General features: G+C 39.1%; 1 protein-coding gene across 2 annotated transcripts in view; it reads right to left on the bottom strand.

Annotated features, from left to right (window-relative positions):
- Window positions 1-16,387, bottom strand: part of LOC119547317 (neuroligin-4, X-linked) — a 32,090-nt gene that overhangs the window by 3,087 nt on the left and 12,616 nt on the right. The window contains exons 1-8 of one of the 2 annotated variants that reach the window (XM_037854116.1): window positions 9,248-9,352; window positions 8,071-9,081; window positions 2,573-2,805; window positions 1,336-1,692; window positions 982-1,177; window positions 528-629; window positions 269-464; window positions 8-196 (exon numbers count right to left, since the gene is read on the bottom strand). In XM_037854116.1, coding sequence (XP_037710044.1) covers window positions 8-196; window positions 269-464; window positions 528-629; window positions 982-1,177; window positions 1,336-1,692; window positions 2,573-2,805; window positions 8,071-8,849 — 2,052 coding nt within the window. In that variant the 5' untranslated portion in view covers window positions 8,850-9,081; window positions 9,248-9,352. Of the gene's footprint in view, window positions 1-7; window positions 197-268; window positions 465-527; window positions 630-981; window positions 1,178-1,335; window positions 1,693-2,572; window positions 2,806-8,070; window positions 9,082-9,247; window positions 9,353-16,387 lie in introns of those variants that run through there. The other variant, XM_037854115.1, reaches the window with a different exon arrangement.

Raw genomic sequence — 16,387 nt, 5'->3', positions numbered from 1 at the left:
GACCTACCTGCGGGTACTCCTCCTCGATTGTTTTGTGCTTAAAGTGCAGGAAGTAGGCGCGGCCCCCTCGCAAACTGTGCATATAGCCCAACTTAATCAGCGGCGAGGCCGTGTGGCCATCGCTCAGGAATTGCAGGGTGGCGTCTCGGGAACTAAGAGGATTACGTATGGCTTTCTCCCAGTCGGTGTACTCATTCTGAATTCGAATTAAGTTTGGGATTTTATTAAATAAGGCGCATAATGAATAAGGAAAAAGCGTACTCCTCACCTTCAGAACGGCAAATATCTCGTTCAGATGATAGTGAAAGTTGTTTCGCACAAAAGTGCGCAAGATGCGATCCCGTCGCGTCTCATTGAAGCCGAATTCCAAGTCTTGGGCACTCAAATCCAAGTAGGACTCCACAGATGTAAGGCAGAAAATGAGGTCTCGTTTCGGAAAGTTTGCATATTCAATTCCTGAAGTACTGTAAACAGGAAAAATTTGATTATACCAAACTTTCTTGTTAGCTTCGACTATGTTTTATTACCTAACAATAGCTGAACCCATTGGCAATGTGGTACTGCCCAAGGGATTGGCGCCGGGCGATATTACAGTACCATCCACGAATGGAGCGAAGCCCACGAGGAATCTTAAAAATGTATACCACAATTAAAAAATATATATTTATCGTAATACCATCGAAAAATGGAAGCCCAATGTGAACATATTATATTTTTTTGACTATAAATAAAAGATATTATCGCATTAAACACGATGATTACTTATAATATCCGTGTTTTTACTATTTTTAATATTTTGTAATCATGTTCCGTAAGTTAATCAAACTTATATCGGTAATTCATCAACAGTCTTCTTTTCAACGAATTTTACTCTGTATTTATATGGCTTAAACTTTAAAGCTTAAACTCCTTCAGTTCAATCAATCTGCTGTTAAACGAGAAACACGCCCATGTTCGGGATTAATGGAATGTGTGACATACCGTGGGTGATCCACCTTGACGGCCAGCAATTCGGCGACGCTCTTGGTGCGGAGGCAGGGGGCCAGGTCATCATACAACATGTCGCCGTGACAGCCAGTCTGTTCCGCCACGCGCCTTTTCACAAAGAGCGGATTTTTCTGTATGGCCCAGGGTGACAGGGCGGAGCCACTCACCAGAACTGTTCGCTGTATAAGATCTGATAAGAGGTATATGATTGTTTGTTAAGGCTTTAATTAAAAGATCCTGATACTCAGTTCCCACTCAATTTTGAAATATATAATATTAATCAATTATCAATTTAATGTAATATGTAGTATATAGGAACTGGCTTAGATAAATTGAGTTAGGACCTACCACTCGCCACTGGGGACACGACCAGTATGTTGGCCAGCACAGCTCCAGTTCCGTAGCCCAGGAGTGTGATGCTCTGGGGATCCCCACCGAACGCCGGCAGATTCTCCTTGAGCCAGTGGAGGCCCGCAACCAGATCCATCAGTCCAAAATTTCCCTGGGCACTCTCCTTGCCACCGGTCTTCAGGAAACCAAAGATCCCTAGACGAAAGTTGATTGTCACGACGATGACGTTGCCGTGGGCAGCTAGCTCGGAGCCATCGTAGGGATTCCCTGAGTTCCAGTCATACGATTCGCCATGGATGAAGACCACAGTGGACAACTTGGTCTTTGAATCGCCAGCAGTATCATCGATATTACCTGTTAACAGATATATAGGTATAAAGGTTTCATATTGTATTGGATATTATTATTATTTTATGTTATTGTTCTTATTTCTCACATTTCACTAGCAGATGATGAAGGTCCTCAAAGTTGCCAAATCCGCAACGCTTGCAGGAGATATTTTAGCACACTGCAATGCACTACGGAATTGAAAGCTTCAATACCTTTAATAAATACACTCTTGAATCATTAGATTATTCTAGGAAATATAACTGTCTGCATGCAAACAAACAAAAATGGTACACTTAATGTACCCAGAATTACCTACTAAAATAAATATTATAAATTGAAAGAGTTTCCATTGTTGTTTTTAATTGTTAAGCTAATTAAAAATAATTATTGCGGCTTTTAGGTAATTTTAAGAGTTGCCTTGCAACCAACTTTAATTTCATAATTAATTTGAGTAGCCAACTTAGCGCATAAAGTTCAAACGATGCGGAATCCGAAATCATTATTTGTTTTAACATGATGCTCAAAAGCAAATCCAATTACATTTTAAATATGAGACATTATTAAACAGAGCTCATTATTTTTAAAAGTTAATAGCATATTTGATGCATATTTTTTTGGTTTCATTGTTCGTTTATTAAATTTATTATTCGTTAAACAATTTTATGCATTTCTGAGATAACTTTATAGTAACATTCAGAAGATAATGTTTTTAAAAATTGTAAGTTAGTAAGGCGCAATATTTTTATATTCATTGGATAAGAAAACCTTGCATACAATAGAATATGACATATCACACATTGTGTAAAATTGGTTAAAAATCCCATAAGTTTTGTGGCGCATTTAAGTAACAATTGCATATCACTGGCGTCCCCAGAACCCAATAAATTTCGAAAATGGCACTTACGTCTCTGGCGGCGCGTCTCGTAGGGCACATAGATATTTAGGTATAAGCAGTCTTCCGATTGGTTCTTGAGCAGCGGCAACAGGCGGCGCAGCTGGGCGAGGCGGGCGCGGGGGACTTCGAGGAGCGCCTCCGGTCCGTTGGGCGGTATGGGGATGTTCTGCGGACAGACCGGCGAGAATCGATCCGCGCTGCGAACCGTTTTCCACGTCGAGGGCGTTATGGGGGGCATAAATCTGCAAGAGGAGCCAGCAACGGTCGATTCGATAAGTAAATATTCCATTTCGGCCACATGGGCACCAAACTATCGCATCACGTATACGCACTGTGTGCCTGTGCACAGCCGAGGCCAAAATAAAAACATTTTTATTTATTTTTCGAGCTGTTTGTAATTTATTTCTGTACCGTATATTGTAGAATATTGGTTGTTAAACATAAAGAATTTAAACATAAAAAAAACAATTACATTTTAAAATTTAAAATTGCCAGAGAAATCAATTGATCCTTAAATTATATATCAAACAATATTAAATCACATTTTAATTATGTTGAAAAATTAAATAGTATTTTAATATAATCTACGATTACTGTGTAAAAACTTTTCTTTTGTATAATAAAATCAAATCAAAAAAATATATCTGATCCTAAAATAATATCAAAAACGATTTAAAATCAATTTTGAATGTTTATGAAAAATTAAATATTATTAAAATTAAATCTGCGAAATAATCTGTTAAAAGATTAAAATCCTTGGCTGTGTAAAAGCTAAAAATTCACTTTTATATAATACAAACAAAAATTCAATAATTGGTAATCAAATATATTTGCTTCCAGATAAATAGTATTGTTGGATAATAATCCTCGCTTGTAATATAAAGTGTTGTGAACTAAATTTATATATAAACTAAGACAATTTTCTTTCAAAATATTTTGATATACTGTAAGCCTATGGAACTCGAGCCCCAACTGTTTGCATGGCTATCGCTTTTGATGTGTGGAACTTTGTGGCGATTAAGGCAAAAGGATTCGCAGGGGTCGTAAAACACAGAAACTAAGTACCGCCCATCAATCAAAATTGCAAACTGCTTTTGATTAATTGTGCATTTTATTGTTTTGCGTTGAAATCCATCGATCACTGGTCATCCGGATTGGATGAGCGAATGAGACAGGCAGCGGCGATAAATATGGCTTGGCTATGTTGATTTTATGACACGATAATTGACGCGAAACGTTTTGATTGTTTTTTCCTTCTTTGTGGCTTGGAAAAGTCTCATCGTCCTTGTTTCGCCAATTTCCCACATTTTCCCCTACCATTCCAGTCCATTTAGCCATCCGGGAAAAGGCAAACAATGAACCGCATAAACAAAAAGCTCGCGTTTTGCGGCGAGCATAATTTTTCAGCTATACGTGACTCGCTTCGTGTGCTTTTCACGTTCTCGGTTTTTGGTAACTCCCAAAACCATCTTGCTTCACCATTTTCCCCTCCATTTTCCCCCCTACCACAAAAAACGCATTCGACATGTTCGCCGGCTAAAAATTAATACTTTTTTGGCAAAAAAGTTACACCATAAACTATTTATAAACGAATGTAGCAATTTTTGTTTGGTAACTTTTTCCGAGTGTTAACAGGCAACGTTTTATTCGGCGTTTTATACTTGTTTCGCGTACACGGAATTTTGAATTGAAAATTTGCCCCGCTGCCCGAAAAAGTATGCTGTGCAAAAGGCAAACACATAAGCACATAACATACATATAAAACAGGTTAGCTATAACAGGCTTATATGCAGAACGTATAAATAACCATCTAAAATATTAAAAGCTTTCAGCGGTATTCGATTTTTGTTTGATTCCCCAGAGCCTGCCCCGCATTTTTTTTCCCATCTGCATTATTGATTAGAAAATATTGGCGACAGATGCGATTGATTAATTACCTCTCCCCAATACGATTCATCTACCCACCCGAATTCTTATTAATGGAGTAGGTACCCCCTTAGAATCTCAAGGGAGATTCCCTTTTGATTAACTTCTGTTTGTCGATTCCTGGCATCTGTTGCTGCATGATAATGAACCGCATTCATAAACGACTTCATTTCGGGCCAGGCTGTCGTCACACTTTGCCACAGGAAGTAATTAAAGAACAATTTTCATGAATTGTGGCTAAGCAAACAACAACAACAATAACCACAACAAAGATGGAACCCCTGCTGAAGGACCCCTAAGTACTTCATCCAATCGCTTCATCAAACACACTTGTTGTTCGTGCATGTCACACGGAGCTTTCACTCCTTCATCGAGTTTGGTCGACGTGCGAAGGATAAGTGTGAAAGTGCCCAAGTAAGGGGAAACTTTTGTAATATCGCAGAAACTTCACTCGGGGGCTCAGCTTTTCGCTCGCTCGTTGGCTCAATACCATCAATGCCTACACAGAGAAGAATAGGGGATCGATTTAATATGCGCATGGGAGTTTTATTAAGTATCATTACCATTGAATAATGTAAATTAGATAATAAGGAATGGTACTTCTTGGAATTTCTCTCTTTGAAAATTCTCTCATATTGAAAAAAGAGTGTAAAGAGCGAGATAGCGTCTAAAATTACTCTAAACTAAAGCAAGACAGGAATATTCGAAACTCTCAAAAATAGAAAATGAGAGAAAAAAGCCAAATACGCCGATTCTAGATAGAATAGTTACTATACTTCATCAAAATGATCATCATATCTTATCAGTATCATTATAATTGAATATTGTTATTTAAATATTAAGTCTGGTATTTATGGGGTTTTTCTCTTGGAAAATTTGTTTAAATCTAAAAAAGAGAAAAGAGTGAAAAAGCGCCTAAAATTACTCTGAGTTAGAGAGAGACAGCAATATTTGGATCTCTCCGAAACAAAAAAAGAGATCAAGAAGGAAAACAGCAAGCATATCAAGGTTATATTTACTTCGAAACGTTATTATATTTCCTTAAAATGATCATTATATCTCATCAGTTTTTTTCTCTGTGCACAATACCCACAATGTACCATCAAATGGCGGCAATGGCTTATCGAACTTTTGCGGCTCCGAGGTCCTTGACGAAGGCTCCTGGAGCCGTCAACTGTTTTCTTATTAATTGGGTGTGGAGCCTCACTGATTCCGATTCCCATTCCCATTCTCAATCCGATTCCCCGGGAGAAACACTAGCAAGAAAGTTGGGTGTTTTTAAAATACCAACCTCAAAACTAACTGACGGAGAAAAAAACTTTTTAATTGTTACGTATACAGTGCAAAGTTGTGGATTAATTCGAAGTAGCACTTTGGCTTCATTACGGGCAACTCCGCCAGCCCTCGTCCCCGCGGAACTTTAAATCCTCAAACAATGCTTTGGGATTTCCGGGAACTGAAACTCGGGAGCCCGGTGCTTGGGCCACATCCCGTAAACTTCTCACTTGCAGGCCAACTCGAGCGTGGGAGGTCCAGACCCGGACCCGCATAGTGCCAAGCACCATCCACACACATATTTCATGAGAATAATTATTAAAATTGCTTCGGATAAAGTTGCGCTGCGGCGCTGTGTGAAAAAAGTTGCCCGAGTGAGGCAAAAGGCGAGCCTTTCAGCCTGAGACGACCCCCATGTGGCGCCCAGATTGCGATGGCTCCGGCGGAGGTGGATAGGAAGGTGGCGCCGTGACTCACGGGGAGAAAATATGCCCTCCTGACTATAACTTTTAAAGTTTTATTAAAATTTTTAGTAAAATCATAACTAAGTATTACAGACATTATTATTGTTATTTCCCAAATTTAAAAGTTAACTTTAATCTGAACGCTAGAATCAATGTCAATTGGATGATAGATATTTCATTTGGACGTGATTTAATAATCTTAAACAAATTTAAAGATAACGATGGATTCTCTTTATGAAACTGATATCTTAAAAGAAAGTTTGAGGAGTATTTATACCCGTTACTCGTAGAGTAAAAGGGTATACTAGATTCGTCGGAAAGTATGTAACAGGCAGAAGGAAGCGTTTCCGACCCCATAAAGTATATATATTCTTGATCAGGATCACTAGCCGAGTCGATCTAGCCATGTCCGTCTGTCCGTCTGTCCGTCTGTCCGTCTGTCCGTCTGTCCGTCTGTCTGTCCGTCCGGATGAACGCTGAGATCTCGGAAACTAGAAGAGCTAGGCTATTGAGATTAGGCGTGCAGATTCCTGAGCTTCTTACGCAGCGCAAGTTTGTTTCAGCAGAGTGCCACGCCCACTCTAACGCCCACAAAACGCCCAAAACTGTGGCTCCTACAGTTTTCATGCTAGAATAAAAATTTTAACTGAAATGTCTTGTTCTCATCAATACCTATCGATTGACCCAAAAAAAAATTTGCCACGTCCACTTGAACGCCCACAAACCGCCCACAAACTTCAAAAAATCGTAAATATGAACGCGGATATCTTGGAAAATATCAAAGATTGAGAAATGGGATTTCAGATTTAGATTCCTTAGGCTTAAGCGCAGCGCAATTTTGTCACGCGAATATGCCACGCCCACTTGAACGCCTACAAACCGCCCAAACCTGTGGCGCCCACAATTTTTACGCTAGATTTTAACTGAAATGTATTGGTCTTGTCAATACCTATCGATTAATCCAAAAAAAACTTTGCCACGCCCACTCTAACGCCCACAACGCTTAAATCTGTCTACCGCCGGTAGGTGGCGCATTTCAATCTCGCTTTGCTGCTTGCATATCTCCATTTTCCTTTGGTCCCTTTAGCTGAGTAACGGGTATCTGATAGTCGAGGTACTCGACTATAGCGTTCTTCCTTGTTTTGCAATAGAATTGCTTGAATTTCTTTCTTCTTTCTTTCATTATTATGCTTTTGAGTCTGCTTAAATCAAAATGGTTTTTCTGGACTTTCTGTTGCTATATTGCTTATAGCTAGTTTAACATAGCAGAAACTGAAACCATTCGTTATTATTTCTAATGCCGCTTCATTGTTTACAGTGTTTCACTGGTTAAGTGTATCTCTAAAATAATATGTGTTATAAACGTTAAAAGCTTACTTTAAATACCGTAAACTGAAAGCGATCAGTGATTTTCAAAAATAATATTACATTTTCTAGAGCCGCTTCAACGTTTTTAACTAGATTTAGATACCACAAAGTAAATACTTTCAGTTCATTTCAAAAATAACATTACACTTTCTAGGGCTGCTTCATCGTTTATAGTTAACTTTAGATATCAGCACTTGAAACCGCTAAGCGTTTCTCTAAAAAAAAAAAACACATCCCAATGCCGCTTCATCGTTTATACCTAGCTTTGGATACCAGAAACTAAAATCGCTCAGTGTATTTCTAGAATAGTACTACACATTCCACCTGGGCTGCCCAGGCCGTTGCCCACGTGAGTGTCACGCTGACAGCGCTGCCTAGAAAGTTTTCACTTTGTCGTAGACGACCCCCCGGGGAGGCGTAATCTTGTGCCACGCCGAGGCGCGACTCCACTCGACTCAACTCGACTCGACTCACCTGAGACTGCCCACCGGGGGCGAGGCGTAGGGTATGCCCAGGAAGGCCTCCACGAGCGGCGAGGAGCGGACCACGATGCCCCGCAGCAGGCCGTACTTGGTCTTCACCGTGTTGCTGCCGCCGTGGAGGCAGTCGCAGCAATCCGGCCAGAGGCTGGTGAGCAGCAGGAGCATTAGCAGGGTGCACGCCTCCGGGTGTCCTGGATGTCCTGCTGGATGTGCGGCTGGATGTCCCGGATAATGGAGGTGTCTCCGCCGCGGGCCAGTTGCTCCAGGTGCTGATGGTGGTGATGTTGCTGACGTTGCTGACGTTGCTGATTGCTGGCGCCTTTGATTGTGTGTGTCGGTTTTGGAATTCTCTAGAAATCTCTTTAATGTTATCAGTCTTATAATGCAAATTCCCGTTGCCATGATGCGGGCATCCGCTTCCGCATCCGCTTCTGTTTCCCCTTTCGTTTCCGTTTCCGCCTCCCGCTTTTTATCTTTATCTTTATCTTGTGCATCCGCATCCGCTTCCGCAAGCGTTTGCTGCGCAATTGAAGCGCCGATAGCTTTAATGCAAGCCATCAGGGTACCGAGGCAAAGTAAACCGTAAATGTGTAGAAAACGCGATTGAATTATCTTAGTTTGTGCCGCTGCCGCTGCTGCTGCTGCTGCTGCTGCCGTCCTTGCTCTCAGCATCAATTGGCCCGGCCCGCTTCCGTTTCCGTTTCCGGTTGGCCGTGACACTTGCTGGGAATCGTGGGAATCGAACTGTGACTTGGACGATGACTTCGACATGGGCTTGGACTTGGACTCGGACTTGGATCGGGGCAGGATGGGGCAGGATGTCGGGTCCGCTTCATTTTGACAGCCGTCGTGCGCATGTTGAGCTTGTGATTCACGTACATGGCCGTCATGGTTGGACCCTAACGCTTTGATTTCAAATATTATACACTGAACGTGTTGGCCTCTGCTCTATGGAAGTCGCAATTTCAGCGTAAAATCGTCGTCGTCCCGTCCGTGGAAATATCTGCAAATGAATGAGAAGAGCGAAAAATGAGCAGCATTAGAGATTTTGCTTTGGCAATTCGACGAGCTGCTAACCAATTGAGTGGGCTAATGTGGGTGGAGTGTGCCGGGGCAGTAGTGCAGTGCCGTTGTGTTTTCCTTTTATGAGATTGCAGTTTGCAGATTACCGATTGCTATGCGGAGCAAAGTGCTGTTGGGTATTGTGGCTATGGCTGGGGCTGTGGCTGTTGCGAGGAGAGGTCAGGACAGGACAGGAGAGAAAAGGACCTTTACGCTGTCAGGCTCGGGTCTTAACTGCGCCACGCATCAGAGCGTGGCATCCTTAAATAGCCTTGGTCAATGCATCCGGCCAAGCAGCCAAAGGAGGCAGCGCCAGATGCGGCACTTGCAGCACCAGTAACAGTACCACCAGCCGCCACCTCTAGCTACACTCAGAGAAACGCTAGACTTGAGGAATTTTTTAATAAACATATGTTTACTTAAATCTTGTACAGTTAAAGGAACGATTTTGTTATGCTGATAAAATTTATATGTTTCCATGTTTAATTCATATTATAAGAAATCCAATATAATTATCAGAGTGGGATTTCTTTGATAATCGGAAGAAGTTTAACTCTTGTAGTTTGTTTTTAAGGTATTTTATTAATTTTAAATTGGTTTTAATATGTTTTTTATTAAAATTTCCATTATCAAGGAAAGTTGATTGTTTCAAAGAAAACATTCTTTGTTAAAAAGTCAGAAAATTAAAAAAAAAAATAACACGAATAAACAATTGAGACTAAGCAAGAATAATCCATTCTCTAAAGGAGGTTATTCTAATATTTTTGGAAAACTAATATTAGCATCCACTAGTTTTAATTTTAACCAAGTGACTGGATTTATTTTAATCAGTTATATAGGTAACGTAAACTTTTTTGAATATATGGGTTCATAAAATATTTTTAGATATAGACTCTTATTTATCTAGGATCCCATTGCTCTTAAAATAAATCTAGTCAAAAAAGTCACTTAGTCACTTTGTCAAAAAGCTAGTTAAATAAGATATTATTATTAAATACATTAATTTATCTCGTTGTGTAGTTCTAAAAATAAACAATTGTAATAGATGTTATATGAGTAAATCTTAAAAACAAAGCGGAAAAATCGGAACAAATACCCCATCCTTTTTAAATCACCCAAAAATTGAAAAAATTAAATGAAATCCTAATATTTCATACACATAAAATTTATTTTCTTAATCTTTCGGTTAAGGAGTTTAAAGTCCCAAAACGAAACAGCACCACATTATAAAATAGGCCACCGTTTTCGACCGACTTCTGAAAGGTTAATGATGCCAAGTGGCATTTGAAGGCAAGGACAAGATCTGTTTCTAATTTTTTCCAAGTGTTCGGTAATGCCAGTGCCTGCTTTGGCGCCCACTTTATGGCTGCCACCTCAGGAGGAGGCACGTTTGTGGCGATGGTGTTGGTGTTGGTGTTGCACATGGTGCAGGTGCAAAGCGCTTTGCACCGTTTGACCTCGTCTCCTGCCCCCATCTTCACCTCCAACCCCATCCTCATTCCTATCTCAACCCATCCTCATCCTCCTGTTGCCGCTGCTAAAGGCTTTTGTGAAAGCCGGAGCAATGGATGATTGCGAACGTGTTGGGTTGCTGCGAACTAGTTCAGAGGATGTGTTTTATGGGGAGTAAAAAACTGGTGATTGATGTTTGAATCGGTTCGAATGGCAATCTTAACGACATGCGGTGATCTTCTTTGGTACATTCAATTGCTATTTTATTTCTGTTAAGCTGAAGTAGAACGAATTAAAAGAAACTTTAATTGGTTTGAAATGGGTTTCGAACTATTGAGCTCTTAAGGAAAACTAATCAATTTCTGAAGGAAAAATCTAGTAGAAATTTATATCAGTGTATTTTTATAACAAGTCATACTTTTTCAATTAAAGCGATTTTAAAGAGCTATTCAAAAAATGGGAAACCCATTAGCAAGGACCTGCTCCCGACAACAAGCATATTCCAGTATATTAATCCTTAGAAATACCTCCATTTGCATGGGAATACGCTGGGAATAACCCACTCACCACATTACAATGTTAATCCCTAAATGTGGGCTACGCACAATGGGGTGAGCAGGCCTTATTTGGGTTAAGATAAAAATGTGTAAATCTGTCAACCTTTTAGGTGTTAATTTAATGTACTTAAGCACACATAGGGCACTCGGAAAATGGTGAAACTGGACTAAAGTGCGGAACCCCCTCAACCCGGGGCAACACAAATGTTATGGACTCCTAAGCTCTTGCGGGCCTCATTAACAAATGCTACGACGGGTTCTGCTGTTCTGCGGGTTTCAGCCGGGAAAAATGAGAAAAAAAAAAGTGAAATGGAATGAGAGTGCCTTCGCACAAACGGCCATATATCTTCGCCGTGCCCGAGCAGAGCTGTTTAAATCCGTATATTTTATAAAGCTAAACAATTGGCAAAAATAAAACAATGCCAAAACACACTGCAGAGCCGGCTGGAAACTAAACGAAATGAGACGAGTTGAGCTCATTTGAGATGACTCCGGTTGAGCTGGGCTAAACAAACATACATTTCACTAAATTGCAGCCATAAAACTAAAGTTTAACTATGCTGCGGACCGGGGGAATACGAGTATTGCCCATGGCCTCCCCAAAAAATCCCCTAACCCATGGCCCTTTAGACATATTATACGTATACGTAATACGTATGTGTGTGTTGACAACCAAAATGTCGGCACGTTTTTCAAAAGAAAAAGTAGCTCGTGTCTTTTACTTGACTCCTCTGTTTTCCGGACGGCTAATGCGGTGGTGAGTCATGGTCGACCGGGATTTTCGAATAAATTTCTACAGTTTTCAATTAACTAAAAGCTAAAAATGGCATTCTTGCTGCATCCCTGGCATTTCTGGCATGCCCTGGCACCAGCAGCATTATTTATATTTATACAAACGCTTAAAGTAACGCTTTTCCTTGGTATGATAAATATTTACATTTTCCCTTTATTCGCATTGCTTGGCAAATGTCTTTCATGCCATGCGTTTTCTTTAGCCCTTTACGTCGTTTCAATTTTCTTCTTTTACACAACTGTATGGGAAATCTGTAAAGACCGATAAAATTGCATATTTTTCCATGAAAGGCGTCGACCCGGAGGGGTAAAAAAAAAGTAAGGGAAAGAATTAAAAGGGGGGAGGGGGGTGTCAGCGTCACGCAGACATTTATCCCGGGCATCACGAGCGTTCATTCACACAACATCTGGAGGAGAAAGGGGTGTAGGGGGCCATACTACACATGCAGATACACACATACACATATAGGGGCGGAAATGCGAGGAACTGGCATGGAAATCATGGCAACGCAAACAGGAAATGTTACGGTCCCGTCCCGACTTACTCAGGTCTTTTTCTCAACTCCGCTGCCAAGAAAGTGATGGCAAAGTAAGAAGGCGTTGCTTTTTGATACCACTCTGCTGGATTCGACTTTCTTTTTCCCAGCTCTGCAAAACAGCGAGTTATCGAGCCCCCAAAGTTATGCTTGGGGTTTTCACAAATCTTCCTAGCTTTTCTAGGATGTTGTACCTCACAAATGCGTATCGTGAAGCCCAATGCTTTTCAGGGTTTTCTAGCAGATAAGGGAAATCTGGTTTGATCGAACCAACATGTATATGGTTTTTAGAATAATAAAGAAGGAAAATATAATTTTGGTATAATGAAAGTTTGGTATTTTTTAATGCTTAAATCAAATGAATTTGTAATCTTCTTTAACAAGGCAACTTAATTTAAATATTTTTTATAGAGGTGGAGAAACATCGATGTTTCATCGATGTTTGCCTGTTAAAACATCGGAAAAGCGATGTTTTCTGCATCTCTAATTTCTTATATGTAATATACTTTAAAGGGCACATAAAAAATGTATAACAAGGTTTCTTAGATAATTTTTAAACAGCTTAAAAGAGCTAAATAATTTTAAAGCTGATCAATAAAATATTTTTTTAAAGAAAGGTTCATTAGCTAAATTCAACATGATAAAGTTTTAATTTAGAATTTGAAACGCGGATTTGAATTTTAGTATTTTTCAAAATTTTATTATTGGTAATACATTTATAATGGTAATACCATTTATATTAAAAAATGTTTTAATATGTTTTATGATAACATTTATTTTCTTCAATGTTTTGATAATTAAAAAAATTAATTCTTTTTTAAAGTGTGGAATACATAATTTCTTAAATCAAGGATTGTTATTTCCTGATTTTGCATTAAAAGTAGTTTTTACAGCGGTTTTGTAACTTTTTGTCGCGAAGCAAGTGCCCCTTCACGCTACGCCCATGAAACCGTCCGAGTGCCCCCTGTCAAGATATTTTTAATGGGTAGCTGGGCTGGAGAAGTGGCAATCCACCCGCAAAATCGCACTTGCACACACACCCAGAACACCCAGAACACCCATAGCACCCACACACCATCGCTCTCCTCGCCTTGTCAATGGCAGTTGCTGGGTGAAGTTTTTGCATTAAAAGTGGAAATAAAAGTTGCAAGACGCATTAAAAATTGTTGCATTTTACAATTGCGATGGAATTGCAATTGTGCAATGGCGATGGCAATTGCACTGCAGCTGGAATGGCTGAGATGTGCCAGGGAAAGCGATGTGGCCGAGATGTCGATGATGATGGAGACGATGATGATGATGAAGACAATGCTGGTTGACGGTTTGTAGCTGCAGCACTTTTTAATAAGTTTGCCAAATGAATCTCTCGGATAAACTCATGTTTTCCACTAACCATTTGCCGGAAAATCCATAAAAGACAACTGAAAAATGTACGGAAATTGCCAAAGAAAAGCCAAACCAAAGCAATATCTTTCGTTTAGTCAGGCATTCAATTGATTTTCTACAGCAGGCATCAGGAAATAAGCTTTAAGAAAGAGAGCGAGCAAGAGCGAGCGAGATGGTGGAGGAAAAACAATGGAAAAGCGAGGGGAAAAGGAAAATATTTATGAAAATAAATAAAGATTGGGCTACCATCTCCACTGGATCTGAGCAATGTCGGTTAAGTTTTTATGGCACAGCGTTTTCTGCTCAAACCAAATGTTATTTTATTTTTCTTCTGCGCCATGGCGCACAAAAGAAAATTTGATAAAAATCTGCAGACTGTTGGGCAAATATATTCCAAAACTTTAAAGAGAATGCTAGCAAGTTTTAGATTATTCCTAATCAAAAAACAAATTTGAGGACGGCAAACATTATGTGGTCATTTGGCCGTTTGGTTAATCAAATGGCAAAATAACTAAGCTTTGTATTTTTCCATTTACCAAAATAGAATTCGAATTTCACTTCGTATGCTTCCGTGAGCTGCAAATATTGATTGAAGCTAGGTTGGAGACTCAATAGAGCAAATTAATTTGGCAGGTATTATATTTCAAATTGGCTTGTTACGAAAAGACCTTTGATTGGCTTAAAGACTTAACAAAAGAAACTTTCAGTAACAACATTTTTGGACTTTTGATTTTCCTTTCATTTTTCCATAAATAAATTCTTGTACATTTATATGTATTCAACATGTTAAGTGAAGCATGAACAAAGAAACCGAATAAATACAGCATTTAATTTGAGTACATCCTCCACTCGCAATTTCAATTCACTCTCTTTTGGGCAGCATGAATGTATTTTTTCACAATTTTTACACAACACACCCAACACCCCAAAAACGCAAAACCCATTTAATTCCATTTCTTCATCAGGCAAAATGTACTTGACCCTCGTTGGCAAATCGTTTGATGAACCCATTTGGTGCAATCATGAAAATGCGATATAATTAGCAGCAAAGTTACAAGGACTCGCAAAGGACCCAGGACCTATAGCGATTTCAATTTCGCACCAAAAGTAATTGCGCTCCCTTATCCCTTTTTATTTCAGCGTGTGTTTTTTGTTTTATTTGTCATTTAAATTATAATTCTCATTTGACCTTTTTTGCGCGTAACCGTTTTTTTGTGTGTGCGTACGTGTGTGTGTGTGTGTGTGGGTCCTCCTGTCAGAAAAAGGACGAAGCGTCTGCTCGAAATGGCAAAAGGCGAAAACCATGCGCCAGGGCGGGCCGAGAATGTGGAACTACAAAACATTTCAAATGCCATTTAGAGCCAGCCGTCGCTGTCGTTGTTGCACCTCACTCACACAAAGGGACACACACTCAGCGAAATTAAAGAAGCTCCTCTAATCAAAAAAGGGATAAGTAACTTTTACGGAATCATGACCTTTGGAGGCCTTTAAACAGCGAGCGAATGTGAAGGTAATATGATAAAAACCTGTACTCACTTCAATCAAAAAACCTACGAAACTAAACGAATCATCATTTCATCAAAATAAACTTTTGTTAGGATATTTTTATTTAGTAGGTTTTTTATTTAAGTGAGTAATGGTTAAACCTGTACTGTGGCGGATCCAGGATTTGGTTGTGAGTGGGGGATAAAAAACATAAAAATGTTGTGCTGAAATCAAAAATGTGGAATAAAATACCTATTTTAATTGTAATACCACCCTAAACATTTTTTAGCCCGAGTGGGGGGACCTTTTTTCCATATATCCCAGTGAATCCGCCCATGAGCCTGTAATATATTTACGCTTCTACAAAAAGTGTATAAATACTGATGTAGTTGATACTAAAGATATTTATTTATCAGTTTATTTAATTTTTTTAAAAGAAAATGGTCACAATAAATTATTACTTTCATTCAATTTAAGACTAAGGCAACAATGATACAATCTAATAAGTACTAATTTAATATTTGTTTTAAAATACAATATATAATACAATACAATATATAACAATGATACAATCTAATAAGTACTAATTTAATATTTGTTTTAAAATACAATATATAATATTATATATAATAATTACTTCTTGTTTTCCTTTGTTTTAAAAAAATAATTTAACTTGCTGTTGTGTATATATCAGATAGTTTGTTTTGGCTTAAATGTTGAGCTTAGTTAAAGAGTGGAAACCAGTATGGGCATCAACATTTTTCTGAAATAAATAAATAAATTCAGGGACAAATGTATAACGCTCCAAAGAGTTTCCTTCGTTATTTGTATGATAATGTATTCGTATGATAATTTCATACTTGACCAAACGTAATTAGGGTGGACCCAAAAAAGATACATTTTAAAAACCTACATGTGGAAACATCTGAAACTATAGGTTGCGGTGTGCATCGGCATGGATTACTGGGATTCTTCAGGTGTACACACACACACACACACGCACTCTGTGGGCTCGATGGCATTTGCCGGAACCATGGGC

Source organism: Drosophila subpulchrella, chromosome 2L (assembly GCF_014743375.2).
Source record: "Drosophila subpulchrella strain 33 F10 #4 breed RU33 chromosome 2L, RU_Dsub_v1.1 Primary Assembly, whole genome shotgun sequence".
NCBI lineage: Eukaryota > Metazoa > Arthropoda > Insecta > Diptera > Drosophilidae > Drosophila > Drosophila subpulchrella.
The sequence above is the reverse complement of the archived record's forward strand: the minus strand, read 5'-3'. Positions and strand labels throughout refer to the sequence as shown.